Raw genomic sequence first — 22641 nt, 5'->3', positions numbered from 1 at the left:
GCTAGATGGCTGGCTAGCTTGTTAATTTTAATTCTACAGCTAAACCAAATATAAGCATTAAAATGCATTGATATTTATATCCCATAATCCACACTTACCTGCTTGAATTAACTGGGGTCCCATAGATCTCTGAATGCAATGCCTTAAATTTCACTTAATTAGCATGCATTGCTTAAATTATTAAAACAGTTCCGTCTGTTTTGTGTTGAGTAGCTTTGAAAGTTTCAGATTAGGAGGTTCTGCCCCTTTTTTAATGTAAACCAAAATTACAAAAATGACCTCAGGCTGCCATTGATTTTCTAAATCTGTGTTTAATTTGCTCACACAGATGAAGCTTGGCCTTCTTGACATTCTGCCTACCATCAATTGTAGACCTCCAAAAGAGGTGAAAGAGTTGTTGGCCAGTAGTCGGGTGTTGTCAAAGCAGACCTTTGATCCACTCATGGATGAACAGGAGTTTTGCAGTGAGGGGGTTCAAAGACCCTATCAATACCTAAAGCTCTACAGCAACAATCAGAATCTGGATCGTTTTAACTACCAGGAGGGATCCACAATGGGGGATCCCATCGATTGTGTCAATCAATTTCTGAAATACTGTGGAATGCAAGATCCATCTTGGGCTGAGCTGAAGAACTTCTCCTGGTTCCTCAATGTGCAACTGAAAGACTGTGAGAACTCAGTTTTCTGTGATCCAGATTTTCTGGCAGACCAGCTGCCTGGTTTCAAGGGATTCATTGTGAAGTTCATGATTCTAATGTCAAGAGATTTTGCCTCGCCATCTCTGAATACATCTGATGAAAGCCGCAAGCTACACATTGACAACAGTCTGGAGGATGACCTTCTTGCCCGTCTGACAATTCGTAAGCATTGGGAAAATGAGTCTCATCCGTACATTTTCTTTAATGCAGACCGATTCTCAATGTCTTTCCTCGGCTTTAATGTGATATGTCAGACGCGAAACACACTCAATGCAGTTGATCCTCGAAGCCACAAGGTCCTGATAGAAAATGTGATGTCACAAAACCTTTTTCAGGGTTTGGAACGGCAAAGGATCTCTCTCACTGAAAACTTTGATAATTTGCCACGTCCTGACAAAATCAAAAGGATTTCCTGCGTTGTCGGTGCAAAGAAAGGAATAACGGACAGAACATTTGATCCAGACCGAACATATGAGCTCACTGCTGACAATGTGATGAAGATGTTGGCCATACACATGAGATTCCGGTGTGGAATTCCAGTTGTCATCATGGGAGAGACCGGCTGTGGAAAAACCAGATTAGTCCGTTTCCTGTGTGCTCTGCAGAGGGAGGACAAACCAGTGGAGAACATGGTACTTGTCAAGGTACATGGTGGAACAACAGCAGAGATGATCTACAGAAAGGTGAGGGAGGCCGAGATACTTGCCGCAAAGAACCGTAGAATGCACAAGCTGGACACCATTTTGTTCTTCGATGAAGGCAACACCACAGAGGCCATTTTTGCCATCAAGGAAATCCTGTGTGACCAATCAATGAAAGGGGAACCCCTGAAAGCAGACAGTGGCTTGAAAATAATAGTTGCTTGCAATCCTTACAGGAAGCACTCACCTGAAATGGTGAAACGTTTGGAACGTGCTGGTTTAGGATACAGGGTGAAGGCAGATGAAACAGAAGACCGCCTCGGCAAAGTCCCTCTGCGACAGCTGGTGTACAGGGTCCATCCTCTGCCTCCAAGCATGGCTTCTTTGGTGTGGGACTTTGGTCAGCTGAGTGATTCAACTGAACTTTCCTACATCAAACAGATTGTCCAGAAGCAAGTTGTTAACCATGGTTTGCCAGAGGTCTGCAAGGACATAATTTCAAATGTTCTGGCAGACTCACAGAAATACATGCGAAGTCGGAAAAATGAGTGCAGCTTTGTGAGTCTCAGAGATGTGGAGAGGTCTATGAAAGTGCTAGTTTGGTTTTACCAGCATAGCGAGGTCCTTTTTAACAACTGCTCTCATCTCAATGAGGCTCATAAAGCACTGAAGTGCTTGATTCTTTCAGTTGGAGTCTGCTACTACCCATCTCTGGAAGACAAAGAGCATTACCTCTCTGTAATTTGTCGGTACTTCCCAGACCCTCTCTGCTATCCAATAGCATTGCAGGAAGAGATTTCATCCTGTCAGGACTTCTTTCTTCAGAACATTCAGACAAGGGCGACCATAGCCAAAAATGTTGCACTCAAAGAGAATGTGTTTCTCATGGTGGTTTGCATTGAGCTCAGGATTCCACTCTTTCTGGTTGGCAAGCCAGGCAGCTCTAAGTCGCTTGCTAAAACAGTGGTGGCTGATGCCATGCAGGGCCAGAACTCCCACTGTGAACTATTCAAGAAACTCAAGCAAGTTCATATGGTTTCCTTCCAGTGCAGTCCTCACTCAAGTCCGGAAGGCATCATAGGGACATTCAAGAACTGTGCCCGTTTCCAGAAGGACAAAAACATGGACGAGTATGTATCTGTGGTGGTGCTTGATGAGATAGGACTCGCAGAAGATTCTCCTCAGATGCCCCTGAAGACCCTCCATCCTCTCTTGGAGGATGGTTGCATTGACAATGACAAGCCAGATCCACACATGAAAGTCGGCTTTGTTGGCATTTCCAACTGGGCTCTTGACCCAGCAAAGATGAACAGAGGAATATTTGTGTCGAGATGGGATCCGAGTGAGGATGAACTTGTGGAAACTGCAAAGGGAATTTGTTCATCCTCAACTCAAATTCTCCTGCAAATCAAACACCTGTTCCCATCTTTGGCGAAGGCCTTCTTGAGCATATGTAAGGAGACCACAAAGAATCAGTTCTTTGGTCTAAGGGATTATTACAGCCTCGTCAAAATGCTCTTTGCCGTGGTCAAATCAACGCAACAAGAGCCAGATGGTGGACACTTGGTAGAGGCCATCTTGCGTAACTTCAGTGGACAACCAGAGGGTTTTGACCCTGTCGTATTTTTCCAAGAGGTTCTCCAAAACTTTACGGAAATTCCCAGACCAAGCACCTTGCAAATGGTGAAAAATAATCTTGACCTTGACGCCAACCAGGAGAGCCGTTACCTCCTTTTGCTGACCACCAACAATGCAGCTCTCCATATCCTTCAGCAACAAATCTTTGCCAAAGGAGACAATCCACCGCCTGAAATAATCTTTGGCTCGGGATTCCCAAAGGACCAGGAATATGCCCAAATCTGCCGTAACGTTAACCGGGTGAAAACGTGCATGGAGACCGGGCGTACTGTCATCCTCCTCAACATGCAAAATCTTTACGAAAGCTTGTACGATGCCTTGAACCAGTATTATGTTTACCTCAGTAAGCAGCAGTACGTTGATCTCGGTCTCGGCTCCCACAGAGTCAAATGTCGTGTCCATACAAACTTTAGACTGGTGGTAGTAGAGGACCAGAAGAAAGTATATGAGCACTTTCCCATGCCCCTCATCAACAGGCTTGAAAAACACAGGGTGGATAGGAGTACCGACCTGGAACCGTGGCAGCACAGGGTTCTCCACAAACTGAAGGAGTGGGTAAAGGAATTCTTAGGTGAGGCCTCAGCAGATTTCAAGCAATCTGACATTTTTGTCGGCTACCATGGCGATGCCTGTGCCAGCGCTCTCTTGCAAGCACTGGAAAGGAGAGCACAAAAAGTTGATGCCGGTGCAGTGAGACAACAGCAGCAGAATGAAAAGGATGACTCACTGGAAGAAGATGAACCAAACAAAATACTTGAGTCAAATTCCAACGAACAGAAAGAGGTAGCTGATGAAGAGGACGATCAGTTGGGTGATGCGATGGACACAGAGATTGATGGAAAAGAACATATGTCAATGGACATATGTGATGACGAGAACAAAGTGATGTCCGAGAGCGAAGAATTGATGGAGACGGAAGTTGCTGCTGGTGAAAACGAGGAAGAAGAGATCTTTGATTTAGCAAAATGTCTCCTGTTGAACTGTGCCACCCCTGATGCTGTTGTGAGGCTCAAGTATTCCGATTTTGCAAACCAAGAGAAGGAGAAACTCCAGAGAACGTATTTCCAACATCAGCATCACCATTCCCTCCGAAATTTCCTGGAAGATTGCCTGAACAAGCATCAGGGGTCCAGCAAGTTTCTAGAGGTAGGCCACAAACTACTGCTCCAATTTAGTTTTTGCCACTTGTTCAAAATCTTTACAAATTGTTGATGCCACTGTCCGCTTTGTGGGTTTTCACAGATAACTACATTCTCCAGCTTGCTAACCAGATCGGATGTCAGGGTTGTTGCCCCTGCTCTAGGACTGCATACGGAGAGGATCCTCCTTCTCTCGCTCCACCAGTTTGACACTGAGGTCTCCTTCTGCAACAAGATAAGGTACTAACTATTTGGATAACAGGAGCATGGCTTTTTTAATTTAAATTGTGTCTTTAAATCTTTCTCTTACTCTCCTTTCTGTGTCAGGGGCTTCCTTCAAGATGCGGGCCCCTCTCTTCGCATCCTGTTAATCCAGATGGACCTCGAGGAATCCCACAGCAGTGATGAGCTTATAGCATCAGCAAAGTAGGGCTCAATGACAACATCCTGAACAGATTGCAATATGATTTTATGGATGTTCCGTGAAAAAAAAGTACATTTCAGGCGTTTCAGATCAGATATGTTTATGATTTCATCTGCCTCTAGATATTGCACCATGAACTACTTGATGTCACTGGAGGATCAGACCTGTTGGGTGATTTTCATTGTGAAGGTTTCTAGGTTCACAAGCAAATCTCAGTACATCGGTTTCCAAGGAGGTGAGTACTACGTGTAATATGATGTTTATTGCAATGCAATTGATCCCTTGCTAAGCCCCGCCCCTCGAACGCAGACTGGCCAATCAAAGCGTAGCATCGGCCATCTTTGACCAGGGTCCGACAACTATCCAGTTCTGCTCCACAGACTCTCATGCCAACATAAAAACCTGTGGAGCTAACATTAGCAGAGTACGTTAGCGCACCATAAACTAGCATTAGCACTTCTATTCTATGCTAGCTACTGAAGGTATACTGAATGTAAACACTTGCTGCTTTTGCAGCATTGCAGTGTTGTTCCTTAATTTCATTGTCTTTTGTTTGGATGTCCAGGTGATGTAGTGGTTCACTTTTACACTGTAAGCTGTAGCTTTAGCTTCTCTCTTTATCGATTTAACCTGTTTTCACTGCTGAATCAGTTTGACATGCTGAATATATCCTTCAAAAACATACTGTAGACCCTTCTGTCTGCTTCTCTCTGAAATACATTTTTAGTTTTTCCCAAAACTAGATGATATTTATTCAGGGAGTGCAGTTAGTGTGGGCTCCATGGTAATGTAGCTGACAGCCTGACGGTGTAGCAGCGGGCTTAATGGAGGGTCAATTATTTGTTGACTGCATTAAACTTGACGTATAACAAGACTTGAGGAACATTTTGTCTTTCGCGCCGAAGGAGTCTGGCACTCCGTGCACATTGATGACCTGAGGGATTCAGAGGACATGAGCCTGAACCTCTTGGTTTTCTGTGGAACTCTCATCAGCAGCCTACTCCACCCTGCACTGTCAGGTATACGCTATTCATCATCTGGTCACTACCAAGTGTGTTGTGTTACAAATGGGAAAGAAAGTGTTTTTACTGTTCTCTAGGCTAATTTGTACTTTAAAATAAACCATATGTTTTTACTTTAATAGGACACCATGACGATGAAGAAACTGCGAGGACAAGTAGAGACTCTCAGGTAGATACAAAAGTGAGTTTAAAAGTAAATAAATGTTCCTTTATATGCGTTCACGTAAAAAACAAATGTCACTGTGTTTGCATGCAGGGAGATAGAGCCCACCTCCACAGCCTTGCCTTAGTGAGATCGTGTATCCAAAAAGCTGTGGGTTTGCTGAGGGACCCCGATGGCGTGACATCGCGAAGCATGCAGCGGGTGCACATCCTTCTGACTCTTCTGGGAGCTGGTCAAGTGCAAATAGGAGGTAAATATAGATATATATCATCTGAGAATACGTTTTTTTTTTGTTTGTTGATTGTTTCTAATCACTTTCTTTGTGAATTACTCATTTTGTCCGTAATAAGCAAACATCTGACTCTTTCACTTGTTGCATCCCTCATTTGTGTCTGATATATGTCAACTATATACTTTATTAAAGCTCACTTTCAGGAGGTGTTGTTGAGTAGACTGGCCGAGGCTTTGAAACAGACAGAAGAAATGATGGGCTCTCCTAAGGAGTGGGTGAGCAGAGAAGCCATGAAACGCCAGGCTCTGCAGGAGGGGGGAACTCTGAGGTAACGTTAACTTGGAAACGTTTTAATAAAGATTAACGTACTGGATCGAGTGATTTGTTTTCGGTGTGGCTTTGGCTCCAGTTTTGGACCTTAGTATTTCTCTCTGCACATTGGTGCTTCATGTGCATTCTTTAAGTGTTTCTAGTTGATGATTTGATGGAGTGGAGCTTTCTTTTGCGTCTTTAACTGACAGATACACCCTGTGGCGCCGTCTTCAGTCCATCGTGACTCCAATCTTGGCCAACATGTTGGAAGTTATGGACAGATTTGCAAATCTGGACCTGCTGTCTGATGACAGGCTCAGCCAGGGCCTGGTAAAGCTGTGGTTGGACATCCTGTCAGATTCACAGATTTTAGGCCTAACACCTCTTCAAAGCTCAAGGTATTAAGGGTTACTTGTTCTGTCTAATTCCCACGGTTCCCTGATTCTGGGCTGTTTAGCTTCCCTAACACGTCTTCTTTCAGAGTAATGAAAAGAAAACATCCCAAATACATATTTAGGTGTTTATTCAACTACTTTGTCTGTTTACGTCTGTAGATTTCTACTAAATTCACCAAAAGTTACCATTAGATAATGTCTCATTTGCATATTTAAACAAAACATTTCAGATAACTTGTAATACAATAAACACTCCTCTTAAAGTCCGTAATCATCTGGTGAAGTTTCATGGTGATGTCTGTCAGTTGTTTTTTCAACCAAAGGCATACCTTTTCTCCGCTTGTTATAAGCTCCAGTGAGTCAGACCAGGAGGTGCCGGTGCATCACTACTTCATGCTGGATGGTGAAGAACGATCCTGCGCTGCTCCGTTCAGCTGGCTCCTCAGGATTCACCTTGAAGGCTTGTGGGAAGAATCTGAATTCATGCCAGGTTTGCCTTCATCTTCGACTTTTCTACACACTACTGTATATATAATCTCTGTCCTACGATGAGCAGATACAGTATATATAGTGTGGTCACAAATGTTTTGATGACTTGTTCCTCAGTAACAACAGAGGACGGCACAGGGAGGATTCTGCAGTTCGTGAGCACCTTCTCCAGTAGCCAGCTGGGCGGTCACATACAGAACCTCTCCGACGAGGATCGATGGCAGTACGGACAGCTCTACCTCCAAGACTTCCTGCTGCTCTCTCTGAAGATCAAGTCAAATGACGAGCTGAGGGTACCGACGCTTTGAGCCTCACATTTAGGTGAAACGTATTTTGGGGAACTGCCGGTAATAATCTCGACTTGTTGTCCAGGTGTTCTCCAGGGCCATGTTGGGCTGCGTGTCCGAGCTCCAGACCTCCGTGGGTGCCGCCGCGGAGCTCTCGCCTGCTTGGATAACAGCTGCTGCCAAACACTTTGCCCCCCGACTGGACGCTCTCAGCCACATGTTTCTGCTGCAGCCACAGCTAGCCACCGATGTCGCTCAGCAGGGGTCGAATAGGGAGCCCCGAGAAATGGTGAGAACAATTTAGATGTTTTTTTCAGTTGTTAGCTGAAGGATGTAATTGTAGTATTTGTTGAAATATGAAGTGGGTTGGAAGCAGAGCTGCTTAGACACTGTGTGTAGCTACTTTCCTCACTGAGGAGTTGACAACACTGTGTGGAACCTGAGCTAACATGCTAAACATTAGCATGATCCTTAGTTGTGAGATCTAAAAAGGTGGATGTTTTGCAGGTGGAGGACATTGGAGCGCTCGGTGTCTGTGTTGAACAGACCAAACTGCTGACCGTGACGTCGCTGCAGGAGTGCGAGTCCTTCGTGAGCAGAGTGGAGTTTCTGCAGCCGTGTCTGGACCGAGTGTTCGGTCAGAAATACAGAACCCTCTGCAGCGCCGGCTGTCTGCAGCATCTGGACTCCATCAGGTGAGTCTGTCACAACGTGCAGCAGGAAAAAATGATGTTTTTTTGTGTTTTAAAGTGTTTCGATAACCTCTTTGCTGTTTCAGGTCGCTGTGGCACGGGATGCTGGTTGTTGCATCTTTCATCCAGCACGTCGTCTTCAGAGTGAAACAGAAAGACTCGAGGTTGAGAGAACTGGCTCTGAAACACTGCAACCTTCTCCTGAGCGTGAGTGTTTTCATCGTGACAGAAAGAGGTTGTAACCCTCCCGGATCCGGACGCATCTCTTCTCATGATCGATGAGTTAGTCGTTAGTAAGTCAGCTGAGGTGACCTCTCTCCATGAGACAACAGCCCCCGCCACCTCTCCTACACAGGAGCAAGACACACAGACTGTCGTGATTAAGCCTCTTTTTCGAGCTGTTTTGTGTCGATTTGAAATTGTTGTTACGCGTCTGTTCATTTTACGTCACTTTGTTGTTCTTTTGCGTCTCTTTTTCGTGATTTTGTGTCTGTAGTCCTTTTGTGTATCTTTTGTGTCTATTTGTGTTGGTTTTTTGAAGTCTATTTGTGTCTTTAAGGGTCACTTGGGTCTCTTCCTGGTCTGTACGTGTCTCCTTGAGTGACATTTAAGTGCAGAAGAACCAGAAAGGATCAGTAAAGGAATTCTTACTAAAAACAAGAAACATAGTGAACAACAGAAGTCAAATGTTTTGGTCGTTGTCTGCGGTCAGACGGGTCCTCACATTAGTGTTTCTCTCATTGACAGCTGATGCAGGAGTGCCCTGATGTGAGGAGCGTGGACACACTGCAGCAGCTGATCCGGATCCTCAATTCTTTCCATGATGAGAGTATCTGCCGAGAGCTGAGGTCAGAATATTAATAATAACAATAAACACCACTAGAATCTCTTATTTTATTATCTCACAGTCTAATAATAAATCTCTCTCGTGATATTTTGAAGGTTGGGCATTTCCTGCCTGGTTTGCCTGTCGGGGTTAACAGATCCGGCCGTCCTGCCCTGCCAGCACGTCTTCTGTTTGCCGTGTCTCCAACGCTGCATTCAGGAGCAAAGACACTGTCCTCAGTGCAGGACAGACCTGCCACCCGACTTCACGCCGACTGTTTCCCCCACCGTCAAGTGAGTTCAGACAAATGTGTCCGTTAGATGTTGAGGCGTCCGGCCGTCCGACGCTGTCGTTCAGCTCTCATGGTGACTTTTCTCTTCGTGGTTCAGGGCGGCGCTTCAGCAGCAAGCAGCGGTCAGGGACTGCTGTAACTCCTACTTCCTGGAGGTGGTGTCCAGGTTCTGTCTCTCAGAGGGACGGACGCCCGGAGACGGAGTGGTGGAGCTGCTCTTCTCCCTGCTCGTCTCCGCTAACGGTCAGTGGGGGAGTCAGGCGATGAGGGTAACTGATGATCGATGACGCTGCGATGATAACACAGTCGGCCTCCTTGTGTTCTTGTTGTGCGATGCAGGAGACGTGTACAGGACCAGAGAGCTCACTCCCTTCCTGGAGTGTGTGGATAACAGTCCAGTGGTGCGATCCGTGCTGCCAAAACTGCTGCTGCAGCACAGGTGATTTCATCGTCTCAGATCAGCTGAAGGCTCGTGAGCTCTACAGGTAGATTATCATGAAGCCTCGTGGAGAGCTGCTCACTCAACAGCAATAATAACAATCAGAGAAGTGGAGGAATGAGTCCAGGGACCACCTTCCCAAATGAATAAGAAATAAACACAACATGATCACAATAATCTGTAGATATGTGTTAGGCTTCTGTCAGCTGTTGTGACCAAAATAAATACCCATCACTGCTTTTATGATCCAGATGTAACGTATTTAGGGTCATAGTTCCTCACTTCTTTTTTTTGTGTGAATTTCTAAGCACATTTAGACATTTTAATAACTCTTTGTAAATGATCCAAACATCATTTTTTAAACTTAATCTAATTTAAACTCATTTGGCAGTACCTCTGCGGCCCACTAGATGGCGCTCTGATCCCCACCAGTGGTTGAGAATAGCTGCACTCCTCAGTTTACTCTCCTAGTTTCACTCGATGCCTGTGGGATCATTATTTATGTTTACAGATGTTCACGTATGGTAACTACAGTAACGCGTGTGTGACTGGTTGTTTCTGTCAGTTTTGAGCAGGTGAAGACTCACATTCAGACCTACCTGAAGAACCTGGAGGAGAATCTTCTGACCAGAGAAGACCGCACTGAACTCTACCTGCTGTTTGTGAACTGCTTCCAGGTAAAAGTCCATCAGTCCTCCATCTCTGACGTGATGAGGATCCTTCTTGTTGCTTTACTTTGGCTTCATCTTTGGTGCTAATGCCTACTTGTTAAAAACGTGCATTTACACACAATCAAACGCCATCACTTGTCATTGATGAAGTTATTACGTTTTCCAGGACTCTCTGTTGTGCTCAGAGGCGAGAGGAGCGGAACAGAGCGGAGGTCAGCAGAGACGAGCGGAGACGGTGTTCCTGAGCAGCGTCGCCAGTCAACAGACTCCAGACAGACAACAGGACCCAGCGGAGTTCCTGCTCAACGTCGCCAGACTGAGACTGTGTCTGAGCTCTGCTGCGCGGCTGCTGCAGGAGGCTCAAGGTGGGAAACTTCTGTTAAAGTGACATGTGATGCATCAACGCTGGGGGGTTTTGAAAGGGAAATAAAGCGCCGTGTTTCCTGGTGACATGCAGGCAGACCTGCAGGCGTGGAGGCTCAGTACCTGCAGCAGGTGAAGGCGGTGTGTGAGAGCCGTGCTAACGACTGGCACAGGGTTTACCTGCTGCGAGCCCTCCACAGGCTCTCAGGTGTGGACTGCATTCTGTCCATGATGAACAACCCGGCCTGGAGATGGCTGTTCCCTCCAGACCTGCTTCGACTCCAGGTGGAGACAAACACTTCTTAAACTAAACGTGACTAACGTAAACTAAGCTTTTTAGAGCACGAGGTACAATGTGTTCCATACCAAGGAACTCCATCGCTCTGTTAACGGCTATGAACTTACAATAAGATCCATACGCTGGAACTGATGACTATGCAAAGAGGATTTTTCATCTAAATCACTCAAATATATTTGTTTCTACACAGAAGATCATTCCAACTCACGTGGACCAGTTCCTCTGCTGCGGGGCGCCGTACCGAGCCATGAGAGACGCTGTGGGCCACGTTCTGCTGGAGAACAGATCGGACTCCTTCATGACACAAATACGGGTCAGAGAGACTCCACGGCTGAAATAACATGATTCATAATAAACTATGAAGATGATTAGTTCATCTAGTTTGTGAGCAGCGTGCTCTGTTTAGAGGAGAAAAGAGGAATTAATGATCCTGACGCTGTCATGGCTCCTAACGACCACTAGAGGCCGTTTAGCATTCATAAGCACCATACAAACATTTAATAAATGTTGCTTATAAATGCTGAATATGTCTCTTGGGTACTTCCCATTTGAAACAGTAACTGGTAATAAAAACCAAAACATGATCGGTTCAATTTTAAATGAACTGCCAAAGAAGATTCTGTCCGTTTGTTTTGGATGACATCATCTTGATGTGTTTTCTGTGTAGAAGCTGAGCGGTTCTCAGATCCGCCTGCTGGGCCTGGCCTTGTTCAGACAGGTCACCTGTCGCTACAAATCACCTGACGTCAGCATGCTTCCCTCCCCTCAGGTCAGAATACATGATGTCATCGTGTTGAAAGTGTCAGAAGTAGATTTACGTTCTTTGGTTGCTTTTTAAACACTACATGACCTCACAGGAGCTGGCGAAGCTGGAGGAGCTCCTGAAGAACGTCAAGTCGGTGGAGTTCAGGAAGTTCTGCGCTGCGCTTCTGTCAAATCACATCGGCGGACCGCGCTCGTGTCTCCGCATCGACGCGCATCTTTCTGCCCAGAGACAAACCCTCCTGGAGCTGCTGGTCCACCTGGACTCTGTGCTCCTCAGTGGAAACCCTCTGCTGGTTCCTCTTCATCAGATCGCCTCCCAGCCTCAGAACGTTACAGTGAGACACTTCTTATCTTTACTTCTTCAAACCTGAACCGTCCCTCTTGCTGTGAGGCGACCGCGCTCATTATAAATATCTTACTCCATGAATGTAGCACATTAACTCAACTCACGTTTCCCTCCTAGAACTCCTTCCTGCCAACCATGCCCGATGATCACATGAGTGAAGTCAGACAGTGGTTCACTCAAGACAAAAAGGCACAGCTGTACTGTAAGTATTGTACAGTATAAAGGATTTATTTGACCATCACTTCTCTCTAAACTGTCCATCAGGTTATGAATATAATGTGTTTGACATCTTTACAGCCTGCGCTAATGGACATCCCTGCATTGTGACAGAGGTATGAGCCGTTTCCCTCTGAACAGGGTTTCATTAAGAACAGAGAAGTTCAATAAATAATACATTTCATGCTCCTCTATTGTCCCATAGTGTGGCAAACCGATGGTTAAAATAACATGCCAAGTGTGTGGAGTCCCAATCGGTGGCGTGCAGCACAACCCAGTAGCAGGATTTACTCCAATGCAAAGGTATGAATCTCTTCAGTCATCCAGCTTTGTGCCGGTATTTTCAGTCAAATGTTTAATTATTGTTCCTCCTCGTTTGCATAAAGTGTCAGGGATCAAACGCGGACGGGACACATCTTAGGAGACGCCGACCAGAGGTCTGACGCCCCAGAGAGACAGATGACGTACGCTAAGTCCTGCATCCTGCGGCTGCTCACACACCTCGCCATGCTTCAGGGCGCAATGACCAACGACAGAGTGAGACTTTGCACCAGATGTTATGTCAGTGGCATTGAAACGATGGCATTGTTTAATGATACTCCTGTGGTGGTTGGTTGTAGGGAGTTGGTGAGATGATCCACCCGAGGCCCCATGACGTCCTCAACTTCCTGTGGAGACACCTTGAAAAGGACCTGCGTGTGCTGGGCCAGGCGCTGGATCAGAACACGGACAACACAGCGGTTACACTTCATCTGATTCTCAATACATGCGCAGAGTCTCCAGGTGATGCTCAGCTTACCAACGATTCTCAGCTCGCTGCTTTTAATATTCAGAGAGTAAAGAATGTGACATAACTCTGCTGAATGTTAACAAAGGTTCCCGCGGAGCGAACCAGGATCTGTCCTCCAAACAAGGACGGCAGCGCTGGGAGAAGCTGGTCTGTGATTCTGCCATCAACCCAGTACTTCAAGTGAGGAATACGATGTATTTAAGGAGTAACTCTCTAATTACAAAGTAAAAACCCCTTTAGAACGTGAAAAGGTATCAACCATGACGCCATGCAGACGCTGGAACCCGACACACGCTCGGCTTCTTCTCGTTACCGTCCGGGTGTCCAAGAAGAAGAGAGACAATGTTCGGCTTTCATGCCAGGTTTCAACCAGCAGAGAGCAGTCACTACGCATATTTATATCACAATATGTAGATTTCCAATCCTTAATGTGGACCTGAATCCATCAAAACGCCACTAAATACTCACATGTATTGGTGTTCCGCTGAACGAAGTGGTTACTTACACTTTGAAGCAGCGCATTGATTGCTGTAACTGGGTTTAATACTTGTGACCTTTTCAAAAGTAAGACGTTTTGTGCGACCGGGTGATGGAAGCTTGTTTCTTCCGTTTGCAGCGTTTGCAGGAGAATCTGGCCGAAGCTCAGGACAGAATCGGTGGCGACGACGGACTTGCTGCAAGTCCCCTGATGACTCTCCTCTTCAGCGATCCGGGGCCCATGTTGTCCCTCCCCTCCGACTGCCCGACACATCGCTCCTCCTTCTGGACTCTGCCGGAGTCCATGACGGTGGAGCGCTTCACTCAGCTGGTGGGAGAAGCACAGGAACGCAGCTCCTTACCGCTGCTGAGCCTGTTCCTCCAGAAGGTACGATCCTCATCAGGGGCCATGTGAGATCCTTGCACTGGGACCCAGCGGAGGATAAGTAGGAACCGACACCTCGGTACACCAGATCTGTTTTAAATCCTGATCTGAGGAGTCGTGACGACTGATGGCACGAAACATCCACTTAGCTATCAGGACGACCGCCAACACCATTATTTACATACGTTATTTGAATGAAATAAATTGTTTAGAAGCTTAATCTGCATCTAGACTTTTATTTGCATCAAAATCACAATAATAGATTTTTGTACATGAATCCTGGCCGGGAATATTGGGGCAAGAATATATTGTGCAACACTTCAAACCAGGACCTCTGAGGTTTCAGTGCCACCTACAACTCTCACTGAAAAATGTGTGCAAGTTTAACAAACAAATATATTAAAATACCAAATAAAACACATTGTTTGAAGATTGGATGACATTTTGAATGTTAAAAACTGTGTTTTGCAAAAGAAAAGAGAGAAATCACATGACGGTGTGAAACCAAAGCATCCAGGAAAACGTTGAGCTTCTACACTTTACATTTCAACAAGTGATTCCTAAGACTCTCCTTAAACTCATGTTTTGTAATTTCTCAGTGAATATGAATGCGTGTTTCATCACTGCAGATGTTCACAATGACATAAGTTATTATGCGTTTGACATGCGCTGACTCTGCTCGTCCCACAGATTCGCTGTGTGCGGCGGCTCCGTCACTTACCTGAGCTGGCTGCGTTACAGTCCGACCTGCTGAGGGCCTTTCCTCTGACCTCACACTCTGCAGATCAGACCGTTGCTCAGATGTTACAGAGGATACCTGCAGGTATGCAGGTCAATGTGTCATTGAACGAACAACAACAACCAGGAAACAGGGACACGCGCACTGAGCTTTCTCGTTATCCTCGTCAGGGTACCAGAGGAAGATGCTGCTGGAGAGAGTGGAGACGTTCATGGAGGTGTGGAACAGCCTCAGAGCCGAGGTGGCCAACAGCTGTAAGCATTTACCTCTGATGTGTGAATGTGCAGCTGCTCCTCTGTTGATCATGTGTTGGTCTGTCAAAAGACACAATAATCAGCCTCCGCTACCAACGTCAGCACTATGAATATTACAGCTACGTCTTCTACTAATATAACACGAACAATATCAATAACCTGAAGTTATTGAGCCCTATTCTAAGCTGAAGTTACTACGGGATTTACAAGATCAAATTAAAAGTGTTCATTCATTGAAAACTATGCAATAAAGTTATGATTTTAAAAGCAATTTCTACAGCAATTTGAAGAACAGTAATTGTTCGATTTGTTGCTGTTAAACAGTGATTAACAGCAGTGTTTAATGTAAACAGTGTGAAGTCTTCAGTGTTTGGTTTCATAATAATTAGGGAACGATTGAAAATGTTACATTTAGTCTCTTAATGAATCATAATGAGCTAAATCAGAATGAATTGAGAGTAAAACTACTTGTTTAATTGAACTGGTGTGAAAGCAGAAGCTCACTCCTCCGTGTAGAGCAGTGATTGGTTGTATTTTATTATTTATTTGCTTCATTGACTCTCTCTCACGCCTGTGTGTGTCTTTACAGCAGCAGACTCGGGTGTGGATGTGAACCTGACAGCCGAGAGCTCTGCGGAGCTTCTGACTCCGTCCCGACACGGACCGGGGTCGTGTCTCCGGACTCTGGTGGACTTCCTGTCGGAGACTCACAACAGCCTGGTGAGAGCGAGCCGCCAAGAGGACAGGTCGGTACACCCGAGGGTCAAAGTGTGAGAATGCAAATACAATCGCAGGGTCCATCGAGCAAAACCGTGAAATATAAAAGCTACTTACTTGAAATTGAAACCACCAGCCGACCATCTAGAGTTCTTCTGGAAGCTTCTCGTGCGTCTCGCAAACTTGTCTTGAACTGGTAAAAAATCTGAAGCTTGCAAAACTTCTGGAGTTTGACAGCAGTTGGCCATCAGTATTAATTCAAGGTCCGTTTACTCGCTTGTTCTGGAGCTTTCGACCATTTCACACGGTCTTCAGCAGCAGATTCAGCGAAGGATCCAGGACTCTCCAAAAAGTCTCATGATCCTGAGCACTGCTTTGTCTCAGTTGAGCGTCAAAGAGTCCGCTGATGAAGCGCATGTAACGTGGTCGAAAGCTCCAGAACAAGCGAGTAAGTGGACCTTGAGTTTAGGTTGTTTTGTCAAAACAATTGAATGCTGAGTGAAACACATTGCTCTGTACCAGTGGTCATAAAAGATCCTTAAATCGTGTACTTTACACTTACACATGTGTACTTTAGACTTATACATGTGTACTTTACACTTACACATGTGTACTTTAGACTTACACATGTGTACTTTAGACTTATACATGTGTACTTTACACTTACACATGTGTACTTTAGACTTACACATGTGTACTTTACACTTACACATGTGTACTTTAGACTTACACATGTGTACTTTAGACTTATACATGTGTACTTTACACTTACACATGTGTACTTTAGACTTACACATGTGTACTTTACACTTACACATGTGTACTTTAGACTTACACATGTGTACTTTAGACTTATACATGTGTACTTTACACTTACACATGTGTACTTTAGACTTATACATGTGTACTTTACACTTACACATGTGTACTTTAGACTTATACATGTGTACTTTACACTTACACATGTGTACTTTACACTTATACATGTGTACTTTACACTTACACATGTGTACTTTAGACTTATACATGTGTACTTTACACTTACACATGTGTACTTTACACTTACACATGTGTACTTTAGACTCACGCATGTGTACTTTACACTTACACATGTGTACTTTACACTTACACATGTGTACTTTAGACTTATACATGTGTACTTTAGACTCATGTATGTGTACTTTACACTTACACATGTGTACTTTAGACTTATACATGTGTACTTTACACTTACATATGTGTACTTTAGACTTATACATGTATACTTTACACTTACACATGTGTACTTTAGACTTATACATGTGTACTTTAGACTTATACATGTGTACTTTACACTTACACATGTGTACTTTACACTTACACATGTGTACTTTAGACTTATACATGTGTACTTTAGACTTATACATGTGTACTTTACACTTACACATGTGTACTTTACACTTACACATGTGTACTTTAGACTTATACATGTGTACTTTACACTTACACATGTGTACTTTAGACTTATACATGTGTACTTTAGACTTACACATGTGTACTTTACACTTACACATGTGTACTTTAGACTTATACATGTGTACTTTAGACTTATACATGTGTACTTTACACTTACACATGTGTACTTTACACTTACACATGTGTACTTTAGACTTATACATGTGTACTTTAGACTTATACATGTGTACTTTACACTTACACATGTGTACTTTACACTTACACATGTGTACTTTAGACTTATACATGTGTACTTTACACTTACACATGTGTACTTTAGACTTATACATGTGTACTTTAGACTTACACATGTGTACTTTACACTTACACATGTGTACTTTAGACTTATACATGTGTACTTTAGACTTATACATGTGTACTTTAGACTTATACATGTGTACTTTACACTGACACATGTGTACTTTAGACTTATACATGTGTACTTTAGACTTATACATGTGTACTTCAGACTCACGTATGTGTACTTTAGACTCACGCATGTGTACTTTAGACTCACGCATGTGTACTTCAGACTTATACATGTGTACTTCAGACTCACGCATGTGTACTTTAGACTCACGTATGTGTACTTTAGACTCACGCATGTGTGCTTTAGACTCACGCATGTGTACTTCAGACTTATACATGTGTACTTCAGACTCACGCATGTGTACTTTAGACTCACGCATGTGTACTTTAGACTCACGCATGTGTGCTTTAGACTCACGCATGTGTACTTTAGACTCACGCATGTGTACTTTAGACTCACGTATGTGTACTTTAGACTCACGTATGTGTACTTTAGACTCACGCATGTGTGCTTTAGACTCACGCATGTGTACTTTAGACTCACGTATGTGTGCTTTAGACTCACGTATGTGTACTTTAGACTCACGTATGTGTACTTTAGACTCACGTATGTGTACTTTAGACTCACGCATGTGTGCTTTAGACTCACGTATGTGTACTTTAGACTCACGTATGTGTACTTTAGACTCACGCATGTGTGCTTTAGACTCACGTATGTGTACTTTAGACTCACGTATGTGTACTTTAGACTCACGCATGTGTGCTTTAGACTCACGCATGTGTGCTTTAGACTCACGTATGTGTACTTTAGACTCACGTATGTGTACTTTAGACTCACGTATGTGTACTTTAGACTCACGCATGTGTGCTTTAGACTCACGTATGTGTACTTTAGACTCACGTATGTGTACTTTAGACTCACGTATGTGTACTTTAGACTCACGCATGTGTGCTTTAGACTCACGTATGTGTACTTTAGACTCACGCATGTGTACTTTAGACTCACGCATGTGTCATACAAACTCACCTGTACCTGTAACAGGTGAGTACCTGTACCTGTTTAACACGGCTGATGACGGACATGCTCCTGTTTTCTTTCCCCAGTGAATACAGTGTTCCTCTAGAGAGCGTCTCAGACACCCAGCTGACTCTGTGCAGCCCAGAAAGAGAGCTGCTGCCTCTGGTTTTATCCCACTGCCACTACACCTTGAAGAAAGGCGGGGAGACGGACAGAAACTACGACCTGCTGGGCATCCAGACCCAGCTGGCCCGCCGCTTCCTGGCCGGGAAACCGCTCATCCAAGCGGTAAAAATAAATAAGAATCGAAACCAATCGCACAAGTGAAACCAAACATTCTACTAACCAGCACTGCTGTCCTCTCTGATCACGATCAGGACACCTCGAGGTACTTGAACAGACACCTGCAGGACTTCTCTGTGGTTCTTAATGAGGTCCGGGACAAGATCCATCAGGTGAGACCAGTTCTATTTGAAGATACCTGAGTCTTCATCTGGAACTGACTTTTAGACTACGTTAAGACTGCTGGCAAAACCGATTTGTTCCTCAAATCCTATGCTAGTAGCATGTATTCTGATCAGTACTTCCACAAATCTGATTTGAGCAGCTGGAGTTCAGACACATCTGTAGAAATCTCATTTAAACACTTCCAAAACGTATTTTGGATCCAATTTGCAAACATGTCATGTTTTTTGATTGCTGTCCAGTCTTTCTAAAGATCAATCTGGATGGACAGCAGCCTGTTTTCATCGTGTGATTAGTTGTTGTACTTTCACACAGAATGCGAATATTGCGCCGCTAAAAAGTTTTTTTTTAGCTTTCGCACCGCAGATAAAAGAATCAACCAATCACGTTGCGAGGAACAGACATATTCAAAATGTACATTAAAGTGTAGACTAGTCCGACCCAAGAAGGCAAACTTTATTACTCCTTTCAATCTTGACAAAGGCAGCTAGATCCACTCTTTCCCTTCTTACCTTTCACAATAAAAGTACTAGACATACACACTGTAACTCTTGCAGAGGGAACTCAAATTAACTCCGAGCCTTTCACGAAAAGGAAACTCAATCAAATATCTTCGAGTCTCTTGAAGCTACACAACAGTTCTCGTCAGACGCTGCTGATCCTGGATGTTGGTCCTCTGCCTGTGAATCTGTTCAAAACTTTTACCGAAAAGTGTTTCGACCGTCTCAAATTCCCCTCGCTGTCGGTATGAATAGATGTGCTGCATTATTTAGCATCTTCGTGTCGTTTATTCTCCACGCCCCCTCGTGTGTGAAGGTCTTAAGAATGTTCACAGTCGTTCCCCCTGTGGGATTCTGTGAGGCCGCTTTGTTCGAAGTCAGATTCCTTCCCTTCGCTCTCCTCTCGCTGGCCTGCTGACTGTTTCCCGTCCGTCCTACAGGAACCGCTGAAGGGTTCGGTGAGCAGCGCCATGAGGACGGTGCTGCGCTCGTACACGGACGTCTGCGGTGCCGTGTATGTGGTGAAGATCGGCCTTCGCTTTCTCGGAAAGACGGGCGGAGATCCGAGAGGTCAACTGCTGTCCTACCTCGCTGAGTCGCTGCAGATGGAAACACAGATTTCCAGCACTGTAGCCAAGGTAGAAACCTCCAGACCCACAGCTATGACTGACAACACTGCCATGTGAAGAATGGCGTTATGTTGACATCGTTTAGTAAGCAGTGCATCTCTACAGGGTTGTTTTTCTTTCTGTAAAACACACATTTAAATACGATTTATTTTACTCTAATGTGTGGAAATAAATTAAATCAAATCTCACAGCCCGCTCTAGTGCTCTGATGCTAATTAAAACAGATAGTGTTCAGGTCCATAAGTCAGTTTACATTGTACTTTAAATCATAACGTACATTTTTATTTTTGGGAAAATCTACTATGCAATGAGAATGTACCAGTGCCGATGTTCACTGTGATGGATTAAACAAGTCGAGCAAGTTTCACTCGTTTTCATACAGAAACAAAGGCTGCAAACAAGAAATTACAATAAATAAGCCCTGAAGAGCTGTGAGTGAGGAGCTAAAACTAAACGAATCGGTATGTTTCTGAAATATTAAAACGTGTCTGTTTGATTTTCATGTCAGGGTCTGGGGGAGAGCAGACTTGAACACAGCGTATTCACCTGGCAGCTCCTGACTTCTTGGAAATCTGAGCTTATGCTGAACAGAAATCAAGTAAGTAAAATATGTAACATACGGTGGCGGATCAAGAGAAATATTTATTACGGGGTGGCAGAAATATATACATATATATACATACGCTGATTTAATCGCAAACATTCACATCTATCAGTATTTGTGTGGAAAAGCCCCCAAATGAATATACTTTATTTTAGAACATGTCATTTTTGTGGTACATGAATTGAGCATTGTATAGAAAAGAGCCTTAGAAATCAATCAATCGTTTTATTTCCAACTATTTTAGACATTTAAAACAGGCCAATCACGAAGCCCAAACAACGGTTAAACTGTGCATACGCCAAAGCCCCCTTTTAAGAATTTTAAACGCAAACATCCATGAAAGAAACTCCTCCCGTAGTGACCACAGCATTTGTTTTTTAGACTTCATCTTGTCGTGACCTCCGCTGGCTGCCAGTGGCTGACCCCAAACACCAGGGAGAGTTAAATGTTCTGGGCTGTAATCCTTTGAAAGTGTGCCTGACACGGCCGGCGCCCCCAGATCTGACCCCAATAAAAACAGAATTTGAGGAATCCCCACAGCGGTTTCTGCCACAGAACAGATTACACTTAATTTACGTTCATGTTTCAGGACCCGTTTCGGACGCTTCCCCCCGAGTTCCAGCAGAAGCTGTCTGAGGAAGCGCGGAAGGAGCTGAAGGTTTTCTTCGCCGGCACAGATGTTGACACTTTCTCTTTGGAGCTGCATGAAATTCTGCTGCTGAAGACGAGCAATGCCGTGCCGGAGCAGGGTTACCAACCACACTGGGAGTAAGCACAAACCATTTGCACTGCCCCCTCCGTGGTGAAAACACAACCAAACTGACCATTTGTGAGTTTAGTTTTTGCAGGAAGTCATGTGCCAAATGGTAAAACAATCCTCAAAACATTTGCATGATTTACATCTAATCCCTAGTTTACCCAAGAGGTGTTTATAGGAATGAGAATGTGTTTGAAAGCTCATGAATGTAAGACGTGTGGCTATCGTCAGTTTAAAGATCACCACCCTCGTCTAAAGGAATCCATTGATCCCAGACAGAGCAAAGTGTGGAGGTCTCACCCGGGGCTCTCCCCTGGGATTTGGAGCCTTTCTGACTTCCAGGACCAGAGAGCGTGACCCCTCCAGGCAGCCATCTGTCAGGGGAAAGGAGCTTAAGTTGTATCCCCTCAGCCACAGGTCACTCCTATTGAAGCAGCAGCTGGACAGGGAAGTGAATAGGCATGCGTGTGGTGTAAACAATGGAGGCAGTGCTAACAGTTGTTTTTCCTCATGCCCTCCTCTCCCTGCCGTCTCCAGCATCAGGTCCACCGTAGCGGTCCATTTGGAGCAGAAAAACCTTCCAGTGCTGCTGGGGCTCAAGCTTCTACCAGAGGACATCACGCTGGGACACGGGGCCGACGTGTGGAAGGCTGCTGTGGAGTTTAAAAGAAGATAAATTATTTCTACCGACTTATTTCTGATATTTTTGTTATTGTTGTTGGGATATCTTGCTGTTGGGATATCTGGATATTGAATGTAATTCATTCCATATGATAGGGCATGTTCTGATTAAATCGTTCTGTATATGTTGAGATGTCTGAAAGTGACCAGGGTATCGTGCAAATCAATGCATTTGAAGCAGGCCTATTATATTCCTTATGTTACATGTTGATTCTGTTAATAAGGAGTCTGGGAACAAATAATAAAATCATTATAAAGAAATCTGAGTTTTTTTTTCTGTTCAAGTATTTCCCAACACTCAAAAATGTGATTTTGCCCTCTGACACCTCCCTCTGCAAAGTCAACCAACCCGTTGCTCGATCCACGCCCCTTGGAATCCACACGGCAGACGGACAGCTCGGCTTAGCCAATCAGATCCACGTACAAAGAGACAATGTTCTACCTCCGCCAATCACAGACGTCGAGAGGCTGCCG

The 22641-nt window shown here is 44.5% G+C and overlaps 1 protein-coding gene across 1 annotated transcript in view; it reads left to right on the top strand.

Annotated features, from left to right (window-relative positions):
• rnf213b (ring finger protein 213b) overlaps positions 1 to 22397 on the top strand; it is a 35040-nt gene extending 12643 nt beyond the window's left edge. Inside the window, exons 26-65 of the mRNA XM_079293928.1 lie at positions 329 to 4123; positions 4220 to 4356; positions 4444 to 4542; positions 4663 to 4775; positions 5446 to 5559; positions 5685 to 5731; positions 5819 to 5975; positions 6150 to 6285; positions 6479 to 6667; positions 7015 to 7154; positions 7271 to 7446; positions 7526 to 7729; positions 7948 to 8135; positions 8219 to 8339; positions 8880 to 8980; positions 9075 to 9251; positions 9348 to 9493; positions 9590 to 9689; positions 10255 to 10366; positions 10527 to 10725; positions 10818 to 11008; positions 11212 to 11334; positions 11689 to 11790; positions 11879 to 12121; positions 12250 to 12334; positions 12430 to 12464; positions 12554 to 12651; positions 12735 to 12885; positions 12969 to 13131; positions 13224 to 13318; positions 13755 to 14003; positions 14691 to 14823; positions 14910 to 14993; positions 15583 to 15739; positions 18618 to 18819; positions 18909 to 18986; positions 19937 to 20134; positions 20634 to 20723; positions 21319 to 21497; positions 22024 to 22397. Of these exons, the coding sequence (XP_079150054.1) occupies positions 329 to 4123; positions 4220 to 4356; positions 4444 to 4542; positions 4663 to 4775; positions 5446 to 5559; positions 5685 to 5731; positions 5819 to 5975; positions 6150 to 6285; positions 6479 to 6667; positions 7015 to 7154; positions 7271 to 7446; positions 7526 to 7729; positions 7948 to 8135; positions 8219 to 8339; positions 8880 to 8980; positions 9075 to 9251; positions 9348 to 9493; positions 9590 to 9689; positions 10255 to 10366; positions 10527 to 10725; positions 10818 to 11008; positions 11212 to 11334; positions 11689 to 11790; positions 11879 to 12121; positions 12250 to 12334; positions 12430 to 12464; positions 12554 to 12651; positions 12735 to 12885; positions 12969 to 13131; positions 13224 to 13318; positions 13755 to 14003; positions 14691 to 14823; positions 14910 to 14993; positions 15583 to 15739; positions 18618 to 18819; positions 18909 to 18986; positions 19937 to 20134; positions 20634 to 20723; positions 21319 to 21497; positions 22024 to 22162 (9246 nt within the window). The 3' untranslated portion in view covers positions 22163 to 22397. The remainder of the gene's footprint in view (positions 1 to 328; positions 4124 to 4219; positions 4357 to 4443; positions 4543 to 4662; positions 4776 to 5445; positions 5560 to 5684; positions 5732 to 5818; positions 5976 to 6149; positions 6286 to 6478; positions 6668 to 7014; positions 7155 to 7270; positions 7447 to 7525; positions 7730 to 7947; positions 8136 to 8218; positions 8340 to 8879; positions 8981 to 9074; positions 9252 to 9347; positions 9494 to 9589; positions 9690 to 10254; positions 10367 to 10526; positions 10726 to 10817; positions 11009 to 11211; positions 11335 to 11688; positions 11791 to 11878; positions 12122 to 12249; positions 12335 to 12429; positions 12465 to 12553; positions 12652 to 12734; positions 12886 to 12968; positions 13132 to 13223; positions 13319 to 13754; positions 14004 to 14690; positions 14824 to 14909; positions 14994 to 15582; positions 15740 to 18617; positions 18820 to 18908; positions 18987 to 19936; positions 20135 to 20633; positions 20724 to 21318; positions 21498 to 22023) is intronic.
• The last annotated feature ends 244 nt before the right edge of the window (positions 22398 to 22641 follow it).

This window comes from Melanostigma gelatinosum, assembly GCF_949748355.1.
Source record: "Melanostigma gelatinosum genome assembly, chromosome: 21".
Lineage (NCBI taxonomy): Eukaryota > Metazoa > Chordata > Actinopteri > Perciformes > Zoarcidae > Melanostigma > Melanostigma gelatinosum.
This window is presented reverse-complemented; position numbering and strand designations above follow the sequence as displayed.